We start from the raw sequence: 22336 nt of genomic DNA, 5'->3' as shown, positions 1-22336 counted from the left end.
ACTTTTAAATAAATATACTTGTAGTTGAAGGTGCCACAGGACTCTGCTCCTTTACATATTGATCTAAAATAATCAGTTTTTGAAAAGTTGGGCTAGGGCCAAGTTCTTTTAATATCGATCCAACATTAGCTTAGCTTATGCATTTGTGAGGCATGTATAAAAGGTGCTGGGATTTAAAACCCAGTTTCAAGTTGTGAGTTTCATTTGTCTTCTTTCTTGCTGATAATATAGTGGGGCTCTGGGACAGATCATGAATCGGTTCCCTTCACGGATAGGCTGCTCAGCAACAAATAGTTCTTTGCTTTGGATCTTCAAAGCAATAAAATAAAGAGGAATACAATCTTTAAAAAGCAAAGTTAAACATATTTAGAATAAGCCATTTCCCCCAAAAGGAGTAGTTTTAAGAACTGCATGTCTGCATCTCCACTGTAGAGCATAGAATAGATTCTGGAACAGAACCTGATTTCCTAGGAGATGTTCTTCATATAATGAAAGGGTAGTTTGTCTTCATGGTGGCAGTGATTTGAAGCTGCATACCATATATGTCAAAATTATGGTTGATTCTTACGCAGTTTGACTTCTAATACATGCTTACCTAGTTTTACTGAAATGTGTGTAGCTAATACTGCTAATTCTTCTTTGGGGTGGTTTATGAAGCATTCCTTGCTCCATTCAGCATGCCCAAATAGTATTTGACCTCTTTGTTGCTCTCCTGTGATTTCCATCCTTGGGTGGGCCTGTGCATTCCTTACGTGCTCAATTTGGGCTCTGTAATTGGAAGCAAGGGGCTTCCATTGAACCAGATCCTTGTGCAAGTGGAACAACTTCGCTTTGCTTCCTCCCCCCTTCCCCTGGCCTGCATCTTGCGCCACACCCAAATTTGCTCTGGAGACTTGGGGGGGGGCAGGGACCCCAAAAACAAAATTTAAGAAGCATGCATTGGAAGGGGGAAGTCTGTTGGGCAAGAAAAAGTCATTCCGCTAACACAATGGTTTACTTATCGCTATCTTGAATACAACCCAAGGTCTGTAGTGAGCAATTTAGCCACCAGTGAGCCTTGCAGTAACCTTGTGAAATAGTTTCTCATCTGTAAAATGGGAACAACTTGATGTTGACAAGGTGCTGAAACCATTACAAATAAGGCTACGGCTGACTAAGGATTTGGACCAGGGTGGAAAACGAAGGTAGAGAGGGATGTGTAGCTGTGAACCTCTGGCTCCTGTGTGACTGGGATGCAGCGAATTGTACAAAGACAGTGGTGGCACCTGCTGTCCCAGCCCATTTTTGCCCCTTGATGGCTGCCCATGGCTGAGTGCTGCCTCTGAATGGAAAACTTTCCCCATCCCTGATTTAGACCCAGACGTCCGGGGTCCGTGTCCAACATCTGATGGGATGTGGGGGCCACTTCCTTTTTCATCTTGTGCTTGTCTGTTGCCCTGGCACATCATGAAATCAGTGCTGGTCTTTCTGTATTGAGCCAGCTTGAGACCAGTAATTGACTCTTTTTCAGCTCCTAAAAGGCTGTGAATAAATCTTAATTATTTTACTCCTTTCAGCCATTCATTTTGGTTTTTTGTTTAGGTTTTTTAAGAATCTTTCAGCCATGATGCAATCATCTGAATTCCAGGCCATTCCTCCTCCTAATTAGCCTGCTTTCATCATCCTAATAAAGTTATCCAAATGACAAAGTGTAATTTAGATTAATTTGCTTCTCCCTGCAAGTCATGTTATTCAAGTAGTTAGATTTTCCAGCCAGATAGCATGCATGGTTGGTGACAGTAAATGTGAATGTTATGTCAACAGCAGGGAGCAGAAGAATTAAAGAAAGCCAAGTGAAGACCATTTGGGTCAGGAACTGAGCGCAATGAGTGGATCTGAACATTTTCTTTAGAAGACATGAATCCTGTTGGGGATTGTTGGCCATTTGGATTTTGATGAAGCACAGATAAGGATAAACTTTTGTTCTCTTCACTGTTTCCCACAGGTAGACCTGTTGATTAAAAAAAAAACTAAATACTTGGCTGCTTGTGCAAGACTAAGAGTTAATCAGGGAATAATTCACTAGATGTTTGCATAAATGCTGGCTAATTTAAACAAACAATGAAGGATGTTTTGGGGCCAGAGCACAGAGTCAAAAGCCTTTCCATACAATGCAACGTGGTTTGTCATCAGTTTTGCCCAGACTTAAAATCGTATTATGTGACCCGGCAATGGTGCCTGTGGTCCAGTGTAACTTTTCCAAGCCATTGAGTCATGGGAAATGACCTTATTTCACTTTATTAAGCCAAGATAGTAATGATCCTTTTGACTATGCAAACCACCAACCAACCAAGTCTCCCATTAACTATAGTTTCCCATTTTGTTAACTATGGTTAACATCACTGGAATATGCCAGGAGATTAAGCCATGATTTGAAGTTGGCTTAACATCCTGGCTTGTTCCAGAGCTTGGTTTTTCTGCTCCCACCATAAAGGGAGGAACGAAAGAGCTGCAAGGCTGGCCAAAATGCTTGTTCATATCTTGGCTTGTTAAGATGAGAGATGATAATTGAACTCTCCCAGTATGTTGCCCGGCAATGATGCCTACGGTCCTAGGAGAGCTTTTACAATGCATTGCAACCACAAGAGTTGCCATCAGGAGGATGAACTGTGCCTGGATGTGCAAGGCTGCATCCACGTGGGTGGCAGGGATGCCTCAGGTGGAAGTACTTAGTTCGCCCCCAAAAGTAGGTTTGGGGAAAATCTAAAACAACGTTGAAATGTAATAAAGCAATATATTTATGTTGCATTTGGAGTGACTGGTTAAAATAGTTCCTGATACTGAGGTTGCATTTGTGCAAACCTGGCTCAGCAGTTCCTCTGCCAAATTATTCTACTTCCTTGATTAATCAAATCATTCTGCCAGTAATGATACCTTCAATCATTTTGTCCTTTCTGCATTTGAAGCTAGGGAAATATGCCAGTTCAACCTATGGTATTTATTTTTAATGTAATTACATCTATAGAACTGCCTTTCTTCCATGATGGAAGTCAAGGTGGAAGTTACAAGCTAATAATAATAATAATAATAATAATAATAATAATAATAATAATAATAATTTATACCCCGCCCATCTGGCTGGGTTTCCCCAGCCACTCTGGGCGGCTTCCAACAGAAAAATAAAATACAATAATATATTAAACATTATGTGCCTCCCTAAACAGGGCTGCCTTCAGATGTCTTCTGAAAATCTGGTAGTTGTTTTTCTCATTACATGTCTTTAGGTGTCAGGCGAAAACATTCCTATTTACCTAACAATCTATGGCCTTTAAAAAGGTTATGAGTTTTCCCCCAATATTGTTTTAATTTTTATAATTATTGTAATTATTATGCTTTGTAAATTAAATGTTTTAAATGTTGTACGCTGCCATGAGACCTTTGGATAAAGGGTGGTATATAAATTAAATAAATAAATATTTAAAAACTGCAAATTATATGTTGTACTGTAAAAAAAACAAATCCTGCCTTCCTTACACTGTTCACTATCACCTTCTGAGGAAACTCATTAATGTGAGATCAGTTTGTGGAAAACTACATATGTTGCATACAGGGATGTGGATGGCGCTGTGATCTAAACCACTGAGCCTAAGGGCTTGCTGATCAGAAGGTCCACGGCGGGGTGAGCTCCCGTTGCTCGGTCCCAGCTCCTGCCAACCTAGCAGTTCGAAAGCACGTCAAAGTGCAAGTAGATAAATAGGTACCGCTCCAGCGGGAAGGTAAACGTCGTTTCTGTGTGCTGCTCTGGTTCGCCAGAAGCGGCTTAGTCATGCTGGCCACATGACCTGGAAGCTGTACGCCGGCTCCCTCGGCCAGTAAAGCGAGATGAGTGCTGCAACCCCAGAGTCGTCCGTGACTGGACCTAATGGTCAGGGGTCCCTTTACCTTTACCTATGTTGCATAATAATGTTTCCACCCCTATATTTTATTGTGCCTGCTGTAAATGTTGAATTGGCATTTAAGAGGCTGTATTCTGTGAGCTGCCCAGAGAACTAAATGTTGGCCACAAACATTTAGTAAAGGATACAGTAATGTTCTCCCATTATGAACCAGAAAAGGACAGGTCCCTGTTCTGAGAAGCTTACAGTCTATAAAATTTGGCACAAGGGAAAGGGAGCCAAGAGGCCAATAGGTTAAGGTAGGACAAGGGATAGTTTTTTTGAGGATGGGAGATAACAGTATGTGAGAACTACCAACTTCCCTACGTTTACAAATACTTCAAGAGCAGTATCCAATGAAGCAGATTCATTAGAGCAACAATCTCCCTCTCCTTACACCCCTGCCATCAGCTCTCAAGGGTTGGGGGACCCCCAAAATATATACAGCAGTGTATGGGAAAGGCAGGGATATTCCATTGTGCAGCCCTTAAAAGAACTATGTCATAGGAATCCCCCCCTTTGTTTTTCACAGTTGAAGTTTCCAAGGTTACCATCTAAAAACAAATATTTCTTTCAACTTTTGTTCGTGGGGAGGTAGGTACCTGGGCTTAATTTGTCTCTACATTGGTCCCAGGTTTCTAAAAAAAATGAAGAGGTTTGGCCCATCTGAGTTTCTGAGAAATACATGGATCAGGAGCTTGAGTGTTTATAGCTGTTTTGAGGCACTTTCATCAAGCCACGGGGTGAAGTTACCTGCTGTAGGCTGTAGATCAGGCATCCCCAAACTTTGGCCCTCCAGATGTTTTGGACTACAATTCCCATCATCCCTGACCACTGGTCCTGTTAGCTAGGGATCATGGGAGTTGTAGGCCAAAACATCTGGAGGGTCGCAGTTTGGGGATGCCTGCTGTAGATGAAGGTGGTCATTGGTTTCTAAAGTCACATCAATATATTCTGAAATACTGGCACTGGGGGGGGGCTACGAAAACTCCAGATTTCAAGCCAGTTTCCATGTTTAGCAAAATGCAGTGACTGTACCTGCTCAATGTGCATTTCGTTCCTTGGCTCTTGTGTTCCACATGGAGCTCTACCAAAGTCATGGAGCCTGGAGTAAATGTGAGGTTTGAACGAGGGACAGCTGAGAGCCAACTATAAGCTTGGGTGGCCTTTGCAGCTGTTTGCCACTTTATTTTAAAGGTGGATTAATTTGGGAATGCTACAGAACAATCTCTCAGGATTCTAAACCGAAGAAGCAGAACAGCTGAATGAAAGTGAAAATACTGATTCATATGACAGGTTTGGTTTTTGGTTGTTTTTTTTTAAAAAAAAGTGTATATAAAAGAGGTCCTTCCTGTGCCTCTTTTTAGATGAGAGATGTGCTGCTGAGAAGGCAAAGCTATTATTGTCATGAAATGAGAGAAATGCTGGTATCACTGCTCACTATGCCAGCTTGCTGTAAGCTGCTGAGGCAGCATAGCTGAATCAGCCTGGCCTGGCCTCTGTCATGTCTCTTCTTCTCTCCTGTCTCCTGAACCACACTGTGGCTCTTGAATTGTCTAGAGCTGGCCCTATCATTAGGCAGAGTGAGGCAGCCTCCTCAGGCAGCAGTGTGGAGCAGAGCACATCTCTGCTGCTTATGGCAGGTGTGGACAGTTTTGCTTGAACCAGGTGTAGGAGCTTTGCTTCTCCAGATGTTGCTGGACTACAACTTCCAGAATGGTCAACGGCTGGGAATTATGGGGGTTCTAGTTCAGCAGCATCCGACGGGCCAAACATGGTTTATACCATATGGTCTGCCCTGTAGGACCAAGCTAGCCTGGTCCCCTCAGCTATGTTGCCCAGTGTTCCAAGTAAGATTTCACTCCCGGTTTTGTCAGTTTCTGTATGCAGGATGTGGAGTCCCAGTTTATCCTTTGCCCCAGGGCAGCAGATTATCTCTCATAGTCTGCCTTTTAAGACTGGCAAAGAGAGGATTTCTTCCTTGCGCGGCTTTCCACTGTTCAGTTTCCATACCTACCTTTCGAAAGCCAGTGTGAAGCTTTTCCTAGACAAACTTTCACCTCCCTCACTTGAAGCTGTTGGCAGATGGTCCATCCTCTATAATAAAGTCCAAGTGCCTCTGCGTCCAGTCCCTGTGTCCGTGGGATTGCGCTACTGCGCATGTGCCCCATGGACAGCCGTTGGGACTTGGAGCGCAGAGACGGAGCGCATTGGCCGGCGCGTAAGGGAGCTCAGCCTCTCGGCGTTTGGAGCAGCTCTCGCAAGAGAATCCAGAGGACGCGCGAGATAGCTCGCGAGCGAGCGCACTCTGTCTCCACGCAGGCGCACTCACGAGGCCGTTTACTTCTCACGTGGACTTACTTCTAAGCGGCAGCGGCCGTTACAAGTGGCGGCGGGCGAGCAATGTCAGCTCTGCGCATGTCCCCGAGGTTGCTAGAGCAACAGGTCTGTTCTAGCACCCGTTAATTTAACGGGCTTCACGACTAGTTGTTTAGAATTAAGCAGTTGGAATGGTCGTGAGGATGACACCACACCATTGCAGGCAATGATTGGGAAGGCTTCCACATTGCTGCCAAATTTCAACTTATGTCATTACAATGCGGGTTTTGTGTTCTAAAATAGTATTTGTTGGGGAGAGCCTTCTTTCAACTGTTTACAAGAACTATCTTAGTCCCAGCATATAACTTGGAGAGAGAGTGAGAGAGAAAGAACACAAATTACCAAGTTTTTTGAATAAGACTTCAAATCTGCCTTAGGTCTGTAGCTACCTTGCCACAGAGAAGGGAAATTGTGCAATTCTCTGACGCTTGTTGTCATTGTGCAGCGCATGAAAATTACCTCTTAAATTCCAAAACATATTTTTCCTCCAACAATGGTTTTTAGTGTAAGGAACATAGCCAGCCTTTTTATGTAATGACTTGGTCGTCAGCAGAGAAAGAGTCTTACTTTTACGTTTTTCATAGTGCATTTGCACTTAACAATGTAAAAAGAAACCACAAGATTGTTTTTAAAAATCTAGATCACTTAATTTTTAAGTTAACAGGAAACAGAAGATCCTTATGCTCAATAAAGTAACTTTCCAGGTGTCCCTATTTTTGACATGAGAGAGCGAGAGAATAATAATAATAAAAAAGTATGTGGAAAAGGACACCATTGTATTCACATGCAAGTGGTGGAATATGTATGTTAGGAAGTTGACTTTAGAAAAGTACACCTCTTTTCAGAATGCAGAGTGAAAATGAGTTTGGAGCTGTGCTCGGAAAGGGTTTCCAGTACAATTTATACTAATGACTTCAAATGCAAGAGCTGGTCCTCTAGACAGATGATCAGCTGAGAGCACAAGTGCCTTAACATGAAGGGTCTTACGCTTTCAAGGAAAGAGAAGCTGATGGAGAGGGAGGACACAGCATTTTAAGGGTGGTGGGTGTAATTACAACCAGGCAGTCAAACAACAAGAGCTCAGAAATGTATTAAAGTCAAGCCCCAGACTTCTTTTGGGACCTTAGGCCTAAATGTAACACAAACAAGCGAAAGGAAAGTGAAATTAAACTGCTTAATTGGGGAACATATTGCAATGCTATGAATGCTCAAAGCTACGAACATGAGTTTGACCAAACTGCGGGAGGCAGTGGAAGACAGGAGTGCCTGGCGTGCTCTGGTCCATGGGGTCACGAAGAGTCGGACATGACTAAACGACTAAACAACAACAATTGCAATGCAATGGTGGGCTTAGTTTGAGGATACATATGCTGTCCTAGGAGGCATTTGCTTTCAGGGCATCAAAGCCTGCATTGAGGCATCATCCAAACTGAAAAATGTCATGTCAGCCTTCATGTCAAGAGTTATTTCCTTTTGTCAAACTCATATTAGTTACAAAGGAACGAGATCTTTGCATATAATTTCCTGATAGAAATGTAAAAGCGAGTAAACCTCATTCTAGGAGTCAACTCCTAAGGGCCGAGGGGTCTTTGGGCCCCCAATAAAATATTTCACGGGGCTGCCCCCCAAGTTGATGGACATTGTCATTCAAATTATGTCCGTGCTCCATGTTATGTGATTGATTTATGCAGGGCAGGGCTTACTTGCCCCCCCCCAATATTTTATTCAAGTTGGCACCCCTGACTGTAAATTTGCTAGTTTTGAGGTATACCTCAGGATTTATTGTTATAAACATAGTACAGGATTGGGCACATAGGCTTGCCGCCCATCATGTTTGTGATATAATTCAAGTATATGCCATTTGTGCTGTCCTTTCTGAGGGGTCTTTATTTTTGTTGTTGTTTAGTCATTTAGTCGTGTACGACTCTTCGTGACCCCATGGACCAGAGCACGCCAGACACGCCTGTCTTCCACTGCCTCCCGCAGTTTGGTCGTACGCATGTTCGTAGCTTCGAGAACACTGTCCAGCCATCTCGTCCTCTGTCGTCCCCTTTATTTTTAGGGTTCACTTAAGTCTACGAGAGCTCACCTATGGCTTGACATTATCGTACCAAATCAAGCTACTGCGGGATTCTTGTTGTCATGCAAGAAGTATGGCCGTATGACTAAACCTCGGCTGCTATTTTTGAGTGCTGAGATATTTAGGATTCTGCCAAAGATAACAAATAATTGCTCTGGATTCTATGTTTAGGAAGAGGTCAACAGCCACACTGATTCACAGGCCTAATTCATGCACAGACCCTTGGTAGTTGTAGTAGGAGTGGGGGGTTCATGAATGGTTTACAGCCACAATATGCCAGCTTTTTGTCTCTGCGTGGGTGATTTGCTTGCTCTTCCTTTATCCCTCGGTTTGACGGGGACTTTAATACTTTGAACCATAAAGTGCAGCGAGGTGGTTTAAGCTGGAATGTTTCCATGTGATTCTCTATTCTATCTTGCATTTAAATTCTTCCTTGTGTGCCATCAAGTGGTCTGTATGTGATGATCAGGACATACACGTCCGGTAAGGGGAAGCTGTGATCGATCCTTCAGATGTTGTTGGAAAATAAATCTATATCATTCCAGGTAGCAACCATATGCAGACATTGTTCATGTGAAGAGATCTCCCGTGACATTAGGAAGTTTGTAAGCATTCAATAACTGATGGGCCTTATTGCATTTATACTTGGGGCAAGCTGTAACATCCCCCCCCCCAAAAACCCCCACACCACTCTACAAATGAAACCAAACCAATATAAGAACATAAGAATAGCCTGCTTGCTCTGGCCAGTGGCCCATCTAGCCCAGCATCCTGTTCTCACAGTGGCCAACCAGATTCCTGTGGGAAACCAGCGAGCAGGATGCAAGCACAAGAGCCCTCTTCCCTCCCATGCTTTCCAGGAATTGGTATTCGGAAGCATTGCTGCCTCTAGCTGTGGAGGTAGAATGTAGTCATCCTGGCTACTGGCCATTGATAGTCCTCTCCTCCATGAATTTGTCTACCTCTTTTCAACCCATTCAAGCCATCACTGCGTCCTGGGGGAGTGAGTTCCACAGTCTTGGCTATGGAGAAGTGGAAACAGGGTTTACATGCTATGCCAGCCTTCCCATACCTGGTGCCCGCCAGATGTTTTGGAACAACCCACCATACCATCTCCAGTCAGAACAGCTGTGCTGGCTAGAGCTAATGGGAGGTGCAGGCAAAAACATCTGGAGAACACCAGGTCAGGGAAGACTTTTATTGGGATCCTACTGCACAATAACTACCCAAGCAGTGTGTGTGTGTGTGTGTGTGTGTGTGCTCACTGGCATCCGTCTGCCTGGGAGGCAATGGAGAGGTGAGGTCAATTTGTTGGAAGGTTGCAACACCTGCGGTGGCTCTAAAGACGGACACGGGAGACATGTTTTATGTCATATATATGGCTCCTTCCGATGGCAAAAAGAGGTGGGAACCATAGGAGCCAACTCCCAGGAGCCGAGGTCCCTTTGGCCCCCTAATAAAATATTTGAGATGGCTCCCCTCCCCTCCAAAGTTGATGGGCTTTGTCATTCAAATGGTGTGCATGCACATGTCCAATTATGCAGGGCGGGGCTTACCTGACCCCCCCCCCCAAAAAAATTTATTCAAGTTGGCATCCCGGTGGAAACCAACTTTTTGCATAGCCTCTCATCTTTTCGAAGCTGACTTTAAAAGTAGGGGCTCCTTAAATCTCACCGCATTCCTTTATTTCATAAGGGGGGGGGGCAAGACGCGTGAAATAGTGTGCCCATTCTCTCCTTAAAGGAGGAAATTTTTAAGTTGAGAGCTCGCCTGGCCCAAGGAAACTTCTTCCCTTGGCCGTGGACGGGGCTCCCCGTCTCCTTCCCGGGCCCCGGGGTCGAGGGGCGCCTTGGCCCCACCAGTGACAGAAAGCGACGGCCGAGGAATCTTCCGCCGCCTCCGCCGGCAACCCCCGCGCGTCACCTCGTCGGGGAGGCCAAGCACACGCGCGCACACGCGGTGCGGGCAGCCCTTATAAATTCTCCCTCTGCCGGCCCAAGCCCGCGATGTTGCTCTCGGCCGGCGAAAGGGTCTCTCTCTCGTTAGGGCAGGAGCGGCGAAAGGGGCGGACCTGGGGCTGCGCTTCAAGCCGGGGAGGAAGAAGTCCTGGGCAGCAGCAAGAAAGCACCTACTCGGGGGAGGAAGGTGCCAAGCGAAGGAGGAGGAGAGAGACTGCCTGGAAGACTCCGGCTCTTGCAGTCCAGTAGAAAGAAAAAAAGAAAGAGGTTGGGGAAGGAGCAGCTCAGCTCGGTTGACTGTGTGTCTTGAGTTTTTCTTCTCCTCTCCTTTTGTTTTTTAATTGTGGAAGAGGAGGGAGCTCCTGGAAAAGTCGGGCAGCCTGAAGTAGCCAGAGGAGAGGAGGGAGACTAGCTGGCTGCTTGGGGAGCGCAAAAAGCAGCAGGAATAGCGAGAGGAGCAGCCCGCGGGCTCGGGGAAAAGGAGGAGCAGCTCCACGCGGGTGCAGGAGACGGCGGGGAACCCGGCGCAGCCACCTTAAGGCGCCCGGCCGCGCGCCCCTGGCACGGCTCGGCTGCTCCCCCGGCGTGCGCGCACACGCATCCATACAAACACGCACACACGTGGGCGCTTGCCGCCTCCCAGCGCGGTGGGGCGCCGGCCCCTCGGCCAAAGGGGGAGCTGCGGACTGTCTCTGGCAGGAGGAGGAGGAGGAGGAGGACCGGGGGGCGGCATCCCCCCCTGGACGCGCTTCCCTCCGACTACCAGCCGGTGCCATCTCAGTTGAGGAGCGCGAGAGCTCGTGGGAAGCCGGAGATCCACGTCTCGGAAGCCCGCAGTTGAACTGGTGGCCAGTTGCCTCTCTTTTTCTCTCCACCCGCCCAAACCTCTTCAGCTCTCTAAGAAACTATTGACGTGATTATTATTATTCTTTCGGGGTTTTTTTATTATCAGTCTCGCCCCTCTCTCCCCCCCCTTTCTGGCGGAAGCGCAGCCACCATTGCTGATTTGCAATCTGTTTGCTGTGGTGGTAACAACCTGCTTAAAAGAAAATCCTTGCAACCTGTTGCAGCTATTTTCGAAAAAAAGAAAAACCGCTCATCAACCTGTTGCAGTTTTTAATAAGAAGCGACTGCCGGGTTGAACTTGCTGCTTCTGCTGCCACGCCACGGCTGCTCGCGATCTTGCGACCCAAATCCCAGCATTTTGGAGGCCAGAAATCCGGTGCAAGCTACTGTTTGGACTAGCGATCTGTTGCATTCCTCCCCTCTCTCCAAAATCTATAATATATATATATATATAATCTCAGCCTTATTCTCACGCGTCCACATAAGGAAGAAGACCGGAGGGGGGAGGGGGGGAAACCGGTCACTTAATTTTTTTTGGTAGGTGAGAAGGTGAAGAGTGAAAAAGCGCGCTTTTTGGTGCTTTCTCTCTAAACCTTCCTAAAAATGCACTGCTACCTGTGGAGCGTCTTTCTCACCTTGGATCTGGCCACGGTGGCCTTCGCCCTGTCGACGTGCAGCACCCTCGACATGGATCAGTTTATGCGCAAGAGGATCGAAGCGATCCGGGGGCAGATCCTGAGCAAACTGAAACTCAACAGCCCTCCGGAAGAGTACCCGGAGCCCGAGGAGGTTCCTCCGGAGGTCATCTCGATCTACAACAGCACCAGGGACCTGTTGCAGGAGAAGGCGAACCACAGGGCAGCTTCTTGCGAGAAGGAGAGGAGCGACGAGGAGTATTACGCCAAAGAGGTTTACAAAGTAGACATGCAGCATACTTTCCACTCCGCAAGTAAGTGCGAATGCGCGCGCCTGCGCTTGTTTGGGGGCAGAAAACGCGCACGCGGTCACAGCGAGACTTGCTAAGGGCTGCTGCCGGATCAAAATCTCTAGAAAACAATAACAGTATAGGCTGTCCTGGCTGTTTAAACGCAGCCCAGGGGTACAGCTACCCAAGAATGAAATAAAATTTGGGGTTGCGTCTAAGAATATTTAATAATTTAAAATATTTCTGCATTTTAAATATTTTTCCAGATCTGGTTCTGTGATGCTGGGGTGGAGATGAGATACGGAGAGGGCAAGGTGAATGAAGCACCTTTGCACCAGAGGGAGGTCTAAGGAACTGAAATCTGGGATCTTCGCTGGGGTTTATGTTGAGATCAGGCTCCTGTGTCTTGGGGATCACACCCTCCCCCTTGTTTTTCCGTGTGGGACCTTAGGTGTGGCACATGACACATAGTCTCTAGAAGGGCATTCTCCAGAGCATGTGCAGAGTGCTTTTCCTTTGCCTCTCTACTGGACAGCAAATCCGAGATCCAGAGTTAAGGGCTTCCTGGGAATACTGCGCGACTCCCACCTAAGATTTGTCTCTGGCACCTCTCATTTTGGAATCTAAGCACCGGGGGATCACCCTTCGAAAGGAAGGGGACATCTGGCAATGCTCCTGCCTCACTCCCATAGTTTTTGGCAGTGCCTGGTGCCTTCCGATGCCAGATACATTAATAAGCCTCCTTATCTGTTCTCATCCTCAAATTCCCTCTGTTTATTTTTCAAAGCCCTCCCCTCCGCCCCCACTTTGGGTGGGAACAGTGGCTTCTCAATCTGTTCTCCCTGGATGCTCTCCATCCCGAGTCTTTGCCTGCCCCTAGCCAGGCAGCAATCAGTGTATGTTTCCCCTTAGTATTTTGCCAACACCTGGGTCAGCAAACTTTCCCCTTAATAGGATTAGTTTACTTTGTTAAAGCCACCCCACCCCACGGCAAAGTATTCTCTCAGCTCTTTTCTTATCACCTGCCTAGCCTCCCCCCCCCTTCAGTTCAGTTGGTAGCTTCCAAAGTTGATCACTTCACTTCCCACTGCTGGTTTGTGTCTGATATGAGCAGCAGTCCATTTCAATGTACTGTACCTTGGAGAGAGGGGCACAATCTAGCTCAGTAGTGTATCCACCCCAAAACCAAGTTTCTATTGAAGCTGGCTGCTGCAATTGGTACAAGCAAAAAAAGGACAGATCCTCCAGGAAGTGCCTCTTTAGATCCTATTTTCAATTTAGTCATTCCCATTTGTGGTGACCTTATTTCCAGGTACAAAATGATACTCCCTTAATTCTTTTTTTTTAAGTCCAGCTTCCTGGACGCAGTCTGTGAAGGCTTCAGCTGGAACTGATTATGTGCACTCTTTTCTGAAAAATAAATTAAAGCTTGAAAGAGCTGGCTCTGTGCATTGGGCCAGAGCCACTGTGGTCCAGAGACTTAGTGTTTGGAGGTGGGAGACGTGAATTCAAATCCCACCTCTGACTTGGACTTGCTGGTTTGGCTTTGGCCGGCCGACTCTTGTCTAGCAGCCTTTCTGAGGAATTCTGTGCATTTACTCAGAATATTAAGGCCAACGGGGCTTGTGCCCGAGTAAGTGTGCATTAGATTGCAGCCTTGCTGTGCAGTAATTTACAAGCTTACTCAGAAGTAAGTTCCACTGCGTTCAACGAGACTTACACATAGGATAGCAGCCTTAGTCTCTTCAGCTGTAAAATGGACCCGTTCACATTCCACTGTAGTCAGTTCACCTTTTTGGCCAGCTGGGGTGGGTGGATAGGAAGGAAGGAAGGGAAGAATACATAGAAAATTAAACCCCAATGTCGATCATTGTAGGAAACTTCGTATGAGAAAAAAAACGAGGCAGCTTTACTACATGCCTAGGATAAGTGTTTCTTTTCCCTGATTTGTTTTCCAGTCTTCCCCCCCAACCCCTATAACTTTATTTGATACTCGTATACTTGGTCTGTCTCTGAAAAGCGCATACCTCTTTCCGAAATGCGTAACGCAGCCACCCTGGCAGCTTTAGCCTAGACTTTCTAATTGTAGCCTCTTGTATTTATTTTGAAGGCAACCAAGGTGTAGCTTTTTGAGGCTTGCTGGGGCTTGCTAGCGAGAGTCCCAGGATGCCAGCCAGAGATCTCAGAACCCCCCCTTTCTACCTGTGCTGCTGCCTCCCCCCCTTTTTTATTTGTTAAAAATGACAATCTCTGGAAGAGGACACCGCTGGCAATCAAAGGGTTTTTATTATTGCAATTAAGGCACCATCCAGAATGTCTGTGATAAATGTGCTCCACCTTTGTTGCCCGGAGGGAAGGAAGACTTTGTCAAGTGTGCTGGAGCCAAGTGGGTATGCGCAGCGTAATTTGTAGCAATAATATTGAGACACAGTAGAGAACGGCAAGGCTGCCCCCCCCCACTTAAATAGACGTTTCACCCACCCACACTGATCTTCCGCTGGCTCAATGGAGATCTCTTTGTTTGTTCCGCATGAGTCTGTGCTCTGAGAATGTTTACCAGCCAATCTATAATCTTAGCAGCCTCTTGATCTAGGCTTATCACCTTTTAGCTGGAGGTTTTTTGTTTTGTTTTGTTTCGGACATCTTTCCAACCACACTTCTCCTCCCCGCCCCGTAAAGAGGCAACGCTAGCCTGGCTAAACATTGCCTTCTGGAGAATGTAAACGATCCAAGCTGCGATCCCGGGAATAATTAAAAACCCTGTGAGAATCTCCTCCAAAGCTTCGGCTGTAGGCGAAGCAGCCCTTGGAGGACAAGTGTGGATATTGCAGGTACCCGCCAATAGAGAGCATCATGAGTTTAAGAGCTGAGGCCCCTTCTCCAGCTTCAGCCAGCCTCACTGTGGAAATGCTTGGTTGGGAAGATCACAGTAAGTGGGTTAACTGTTTTTCCACTGTCTAGTTATATACGCTGGGCTGGACAAGCCATTCTAAGGAAGAAAAAAATATATACAGCCAAGAAGAAACATATAATCTGAATGAGTGAATTGAAAATGCAGGGTTGGACTGCTTTGTACAATTTCCTTCAGACTTAGGGGGTGGTGGGTCTCCCCCCCCTTTTTAACTCTCCAGTTCCTGCATTAGTTGAGAAGGCAGTGATGCGGGAAGAGAAAGGCGATCTCTGCAAACACACTGAGGTCATAGAGTGAAAGGCATGGGAAAGAGCCATCATTCAGAGTTCTTTTTTTTAAAAAAAACAACCCCCTTTTTACCACAGAGATGTTAGCATTTGGTAACTGACTATGGCCCAAGTATTGCAAATATGCTCTAATTATACTCACAGTCGGCTATATATCACTAAGCAGATCCCTGATAGGTCTTTGTGGGACATTTGTAACATTCAGTCTAAATATTTTTAGCAATGGAGAGATTTAAAAGGAAAACGCAAAGAGATATTGTATATATCCCAGGGCATATTTTGTCTTAAATATTATCCTTGGCCAACTGTACTATATAAATACAGTAAATATGAATAGCCCTGGCACGTTGCCAATCTCCTGGGATGAATTTTAGTCAAGAAGGTATTTATGGGATATAAATAATACTGTGTCAACATTTAAAGAAGGGATCTGATTAGCTCAGAATTTATTCGTATTAATCTTTTCACGTGCTGTTAGTTTAAGGCTCAAAGCGAAGTTGTGTTAAGGTTTTGCCCGATAGTTTGCACCAAGGGAATCGAAGGGCACTGGGCTTTTTTGCATGATGGTCTGTGGGAGCACAAAAGGAGACAGTGACTCGGGTTGGGCATGGAAATCAACGTGTATCAGGAATTAACAGGCCTAGATTTCTAAGATACAGGCAAGGAAATATCCATGAGTGGCTCGGGGCATCCTTTCATTAGCTGTGCTCTGGGTCTCCCTTACAAGTCTCAAATTTGCTGCAATTGAGGTTACACAAAGTTCACAACTACAGTATAATGGAGGTCAATGGAGGTCAATGGAAAAAGCTTAATGGACTTCCATGGGTCCTATAGCTGTGGATCAAGGGTGGGGAACCTTTGTTCCTCCAGATGTTACTGACCAACTCCCATGGCCAATGGTCATGTTCAGTGCTTTTTTTCTGGGGAGGTGCAGGGGTACGTATGCCCCTAAACATTTTGTGAATCTAAGTTTGGCCTCATCGAGAGGCAGTATTTCAATATGAGTAGGAAAATGAGAGTAGCCCTAAACATTTTTAAGAGAAAAAAAGCACTGGCCATGTTTGGTGAGGTAGATGGTACGGTATTTGTAGTTCAAGAACATCTAGAAGGCCAAAGGTTGCCACGCCTGCTCTAGATAAACACCACAAACATAAATAGCAGTTCTCTTTATCTAGGAATCATGTTGTTGTTTAGTCGTTTAGTTGTGTCTGACTCTTTGTGACCCCGTAGACCAGAGCACGCTACGCCCTCCTGTCTTCCACTGCCTCCCTCAGTTTGGTCAGACTCATGTTGGTAGCTTTGAGAACACTGTCCAACCATCTCATCCTCTGTCATCCCCTTCTCCTTGTGCCCTCAATCTTTCCCAACATCAGGGTCTTTTCCAGGGAGTCTTCTCTTCTCATGAGGTGGCCAAAGTATTGGAGCCTCAGCTTCAGGATCTGTCCTTCCAGTGAGCAGTCACTGGAATCATAGAATTATAGAGCTGTAGAGTTGGAAGGAACCCCAGGCAACATGATTGAGAACCCTGATCTCCCAGGCTTTCTCAACCCCCCTGGAGCCTCCATAGATACAACAGTTGTGAAGCCTTGGGGGAGGGGCTTAACATGTGTCCCTGCAGCCCCACTGTACCTGTGTTCCTCCTTACCTCTGAAGGACTCGTTGCTCTCTGGCTGCAAAACCTGTGTTGATTGTGTGTGGAATTATAATTTTAAGAACATAAGAAGAGATCTTGTTGATTGGGCCAAAGGCCCCATTTAGTGCAGCATCCTGTTGCCACAGTGGCTAACTAGATGCTCTGGGCATCTTGCAAGCAGAAGATGCCTTCATGGCTGGTGATTTGGTAAGATGCCCAGAGAGTAAGCTGTCCTGTATAGTGAGGACGGGCAACCTGGGGCTCCTCTGCTGTAGTTGGACTCCCAACTCCCATCAGACCCAGACAGAAGAGCAAATGGTCGGGGGAATGATGGGAATTATTGTAGCCCACTAACATCTAGAGCAGGGGTCAGCAAACTTTTTCAGCAGGGGGCCAGTCCACTGTCCTTCAGACCTTGTGTGGGGCCGGACTATATTTTGAAAAAAAATATGAATTCCTATGCTCCACAGATAACCCAGAGATGCATTTTAAAGAAAAGGACACATTCTACTCATGTAAAAACATGCTGATTCCTGGACCATCCGTGGGTCAGATTGAGAAGGTGATTGGGCCGCATCCAACCCCCGGGCATTAGTTTGGGACCCCTGATCTAGAGGTCCACCGGTTCCCCATTGCAGTCCTGTAGGATGACCTTAAACAGCTTTTAAATGAGTGAGAAATAAATGCACGCTTGATTACTTGTCCCCGAGTGTGCGGATGGAGTCTATTGAAAGTATTATGTTTGAAATGATGTAAGAGGATATAAAACATGATATTGGAAGGGCGAAATGTGGGGTATTACATCTTTGATGGCTATTATTAACACATGTAGGTCATCATTTGATAGGCAGTCCATAAACATGGATGCATGAATCACAAGCAGAACTGTGTGGGATAGGGCTGGTCTTGGTAGTTTAAGTGCTGATGAAGCAAAATCTGGTGCAGTATTTTGGTTCCAAACATCAGTCATCCATTTGAATGCAATAACAAAGCCTCTCTAGCTTTTAGTGGATGTGAATTGCATCCTCTCCCTCTTTTGGCATTACCGGTAGTTATAGGATCAATTCTCCTCTCCCTCTCTTCCTCTTCCTCCTCTTCTTCTTCCTTTAATAAACTTTACTGTATTTAAAAAAAATAACAGGATTACAGGAGGGGAATATAAAAGCAAATCTCATATCATACATAGGGCATTGAGGATAAGAGTTCATCAGGACAACCAGAGTTTCCTCATTTGGGGCAGATTTTTGTGTATCGGTTCCAAAAGTGTAAGAAAAAAATTCCCACCATGTAGCCGCGTAAAAACATTCCAGATCTTCTGATCCATTAGAGACCTTTAAATTATGGGACTGCATCTTTTACATAATTTCTTTTAGCCCTGAGGTTAACCAGGACCACATTCATGGTTTCAGTGTTAGGATGGAACACTGGAAGGGAAATTAGGATGGCAAGGGAATTTAGTTCCTCCTCCAGAGAATTATCAATGTACCTTTCCAGAGCCTGAGTTGTACACCTTGTTTCTAATAGCTATAAAAAGACCAATTATGTCTTTTCTTTCTCCTTTCACCGAGGAAAAACTTTGCTTTCTGTAATGAGAGTTTTGCTTGAGTAAGAGCTGGGCTTAAGTTTAGAGAATAACTTACCCCTTTGAAGTTTGGACGTTGGGATATAAATTTACAGAGTCCTGAAAAACTGCAACTGTTTATACTTTTCGTAGCAGTTCCACATGAAAGTTAACTAATTTAATGCAGAACAGTTCACCCCCTGCACAACCGTACTCCTTAAATTGAATCTCTAGTCTACACCTCAATTTTATGAGAGCCACTGGTGTGATTTATCCTTCCATTAGCTCTGTTGCATGAATATTTGCTTCACGTCGTCTCCCCCCCTTTGCTGAGTATTTTACCTAATGAAAGAAAACATTATAAACCAGCTACATACAATGGCATGTTTCTACTTTATCAACAAGGATTTGATTTACTAGTGTTTATATGTGTGTAGGTTTCTTGTCTTCAGAGGAATTGGGTTACTAGTACAGTACAGAAGTAGCTGTGGGCTTTTGTTTTCCAGAGGGTTACACAGCCCCGCCAGGGTGGAATGGATAATGGGGGAATTAAGGTATCAGCCCTAATCACACTTACTGGGAAGTAACTGGATTCTGTGGAACTCACTTCCAGTAAGGATTTGGGCTGCGAGGAATTTGGGTCATGGGAATGCGAGGTGGCTGAAGGGAATAGGAGACACTGAGAGTATCACAGCTTCAGAAAGTGTGCTGCTGCTGCTCTGGTGTTTGGAGGAGGGACGTATTGGTGTGGAGTGACATTCCTCTTCTTCATGCGGAAGTAAGATTAAGTGCTCCTTGTAACAGGTGCCCGATAGGTGGACAGATGCATAGCAAAGAACATAGGAAGAGCCTGATGGATCAGGCCAGTGGCCCACCTAGTCAAGCATCCTGTTCTCACAATGTCCAACCAGAAGTATGGGAAGCCTGCAAGCAAGACCTGACAGCGTTCTCCCAATTTGTGAATCAGAAACTTGCCTTGAGGGGCATACTGCCTCTGAAAGTGGAGCTAGAACAGGCATCCCCAAACTGCGGCCCTCCAGATGTTTTGGCCTACAACTCCCATAGATCCCTAGCTAACAGGACCAGTGGTGAGGGATGATGGGAATTGTAGTCCAAAACATCTGGAGGGCCGAAGTCTGGGGATGCCTGAGCTAGAACATAGCCACCATGGCTGGTAGCCTTTGATAGGCGTTATTTTCCACGAACCTGTCTGAATTTATTTTAAACGCATCCAATTTGGTGGCCAGTGCTACCTCTTGCAGGAGTGAATTCTAGAATTTAACTAAGATGCAGAGACTAGACTAGTCAGGAATCTGCTGGAATTTGAGGACATAATTTTTGATCAGCACATTTGAAGGAGATGGGTAAGGTGCAATGAGTTCTCAAGTCTTGCCAAAACAGATTTCGAATCATTAATACATGGTAGCCAGAGTAGTGCCCTCCACAACGGTGTATGGGCAACATGCCCTACCATCATAGCTGCCAAGTTTTCCCTTTTCTCGCGAGGAAGCCTATTTAGCACTAGGGAAAATCCCTTTAAAAAAGGGATAACTTGGCAGCTATGCCTACCATCCCTCTCCGGTGGCCATGCTGGCTGTTACTGATGGGAGCTGTAATCCACCAACATCTGAAGGTCACCAAATTGGCTATGTTTGTATTAATATGTTGCTTAGGAAAGTTGTGGGATCATCTTCTCTGAAACTTTGAATGCCCTGTGAGACAGAGAGGCCACCTTGACAAGTGAGTGAAGCATGGTGTGCCCCACAGTGGCCTGCTGTGTCACTCCATTGCCTCAGATGCTCAGATTTGGTACCTCAACCAGTGGAGGCTGGTCCACTTACTGTTGCTCTCCTTGCCTTCTACCCAAAGGGCAGCAGCCACCACTTCTCAAGGCATCTTCATCAGGTGACTATCCTTTTTCACCATTCTCTGCAGCTGGCAATGCTGCCCATATATTATCATTATAATATTATCATATATAATATTATCATAGAATATCACCGTGCATGACAGTTTACTATTCATTGTTGGCGTTTATACTATACCCTTTTAATAAAATATCTAAGGTGGCTTGCAAGCAAAGAAGCTAACCAATGCTGGGACCTGGATTCTGACCCTCCTGAGAAGTTGCCTGGAGTAACGTTTTGGAGTGGAGACTTAAATGCAGAGACTTGAAAAATGAAGTGCATCTTCTCCCCATTGTCTGCAGTTGGCACTGCTACGCAAAACATGCATTATGACATTTTCACGGGACACCACCACACGTGCCAATGGTAGAACATGTCTTTAATTCTGAGCCTATTGGGGGAATTGGCTTCAGATGAGCTTCTCTCATTTTGGAACAGAGACTTAAATCCAGACACTTGAAAATGAGTCATATCTGGGAAAGGTTTATAGGCTGTAAGTACAATTTGTACCAGAACCCTCTAGTGTAAAAAGTGAAAACTATAGTCACCAGGGACAGTGATCTGCTGAGAGGAAAAGTGCCTTCACATTAAATTGGCTTAGGCTTTTAGAGGAAGAGGGTCAGGGTTCTCCACTGCTCCTTATTAAATTATGAAAAGAGTAATTGGATCTCCAATAAAGAATATCTTAATAGAAATGGTAACATCTGGTGGGTCACAGGTTCCCTATTGCGGTGTTCCAAGATCCCAGCCGTCAAATGTATGAGCTGTCTCTGGGTGAAGTAGTCGTTGTTTTCACCTGGGGGGGGGCTATTGCCTACATGCCACTGTTGGAAAAGGGATGCCAGACTAAATGGACTTGGGGGTCTGCTCTTCTGACTGTTGGGGGTTGATGGACTTTCTCCCTTACCCTGATATCCATAGCTATTCTGCATAACCTAGGTGTGCTTAAATCAGGCATAGGCAAACTCGGCCCTCCAGATGCTTTGGGACTACAACTCCCATGATCCCTAGCTAACAGGACCAGTGGTCAGGGATGATGGGAATTGTAGTCCCAAAACATTTGGCGGGCCAAGTTTGCCTATGCCTGGCTTAAATATATGTGCTTAAAGCTAGGTGTGCTTAAATATGTGCATAGAATTGTAGAGTTGGAAGGTACCCTAAGGGTCATCTAGTCCAACCCCCTGCAATGCTGGAATCTCAGCTAAAGCATCCATGACAGATGACATGCCTGTTGAATCCACTGAGACTTACTCCCAGGTAGATGTGTATGGAATTGGAGCTGTTCATTGTAATCATTAGGATTTAGTCATGATTCGCCAAACTATTCCTATTGACTTTTAAGAGACTTCAGAATGATTTTTTGTGTGGAGTGGGAGCAAGGAGTGTCGGAATCTGCATGACCTGAAGTAACCTTTGTAGCTCATAAGAACCTGACGTTTCATAGAGAATTGCAAGATTCTTTGAGTTTTAACTCATTTCTGAGAAGAATATTGGCAAAATGCCCATCAATATAATGTGTGTATTGTAAAGTTTCTAGAGCTCATGAAGACAGAATAACAGAATAAAAACCTTGCAGTTTCTGCAAAAGCATTAAGAGTTAGAGAGGGCCATCCAATAGCCAAGAAATTCATCGGGCACAACTGTCTTCCATCCTTACCTCAATATCTGACAAAAATATTTATGAAATGACAAATGCTCAAGGGAGGGGAAGATTAAAGTACACAGTTTAAGAACATTTGTCACAATGATTTGTGTAAATAAACATTGACAAAATGCCCATCTACATCGGTGTGTGTGTGTGTGTGTGTGTGTGTGATATAGGGGACTTAAAGTATTGCAGTGACTGTCACACGCACAGCATTCCCCAGGGAACATTTTCGGCAGAGCCTGGGCCACCTCGCAACAGGGGAGGGGGCAAGTTTTGTGTGTACCTCA

The 22336-nt window shown here is 45.4% G+C and overlaps 1 protein-coding gene across 1 annotated transcript in view; it reads left to right on the top strand.

Moving 5' to 3' along the window:
- The first annotated feature begins 10378 nt into the window (after positions 1-10378).
- Positions 10379-22336, top strand: part of TGFB2 (transforming growth factor beta 2) — an 84682-nt gene continuing 72724 nt past the window's right edge. Inside the window, exon 1 of the mRNA XM_035111355.2 lies at positions 10379-12126. Within this exon, the coding sequence (XP_034967246.1) occupies positions 11781-12126 (346 nt within the window). The 5' untranslated portion in view covers positions 10379-11780. The remainder of the gene's footprint in view (positions 12127-22336) is intronic.

The sequence above is a fragment of the Zootoca vivipara genome, chromosome 3 (assembly GCF_963506605.1).
Source record: "Zootoca vivipara chromosome 3, rZooViv1.1, whole genome shotgun sequence".
Taxonomy (NCBI): domain Eukaryota; kingdom Metazoa; phylum Chordata; class Lepidosauria; order Squamata; family Lacertidae; genus Zootoca; species Zootoca vivipara.
Note: the sequence above shows the minus strand (reverse complement) of the source record. Positions and strands in the feature narration are given on the sequence as shown.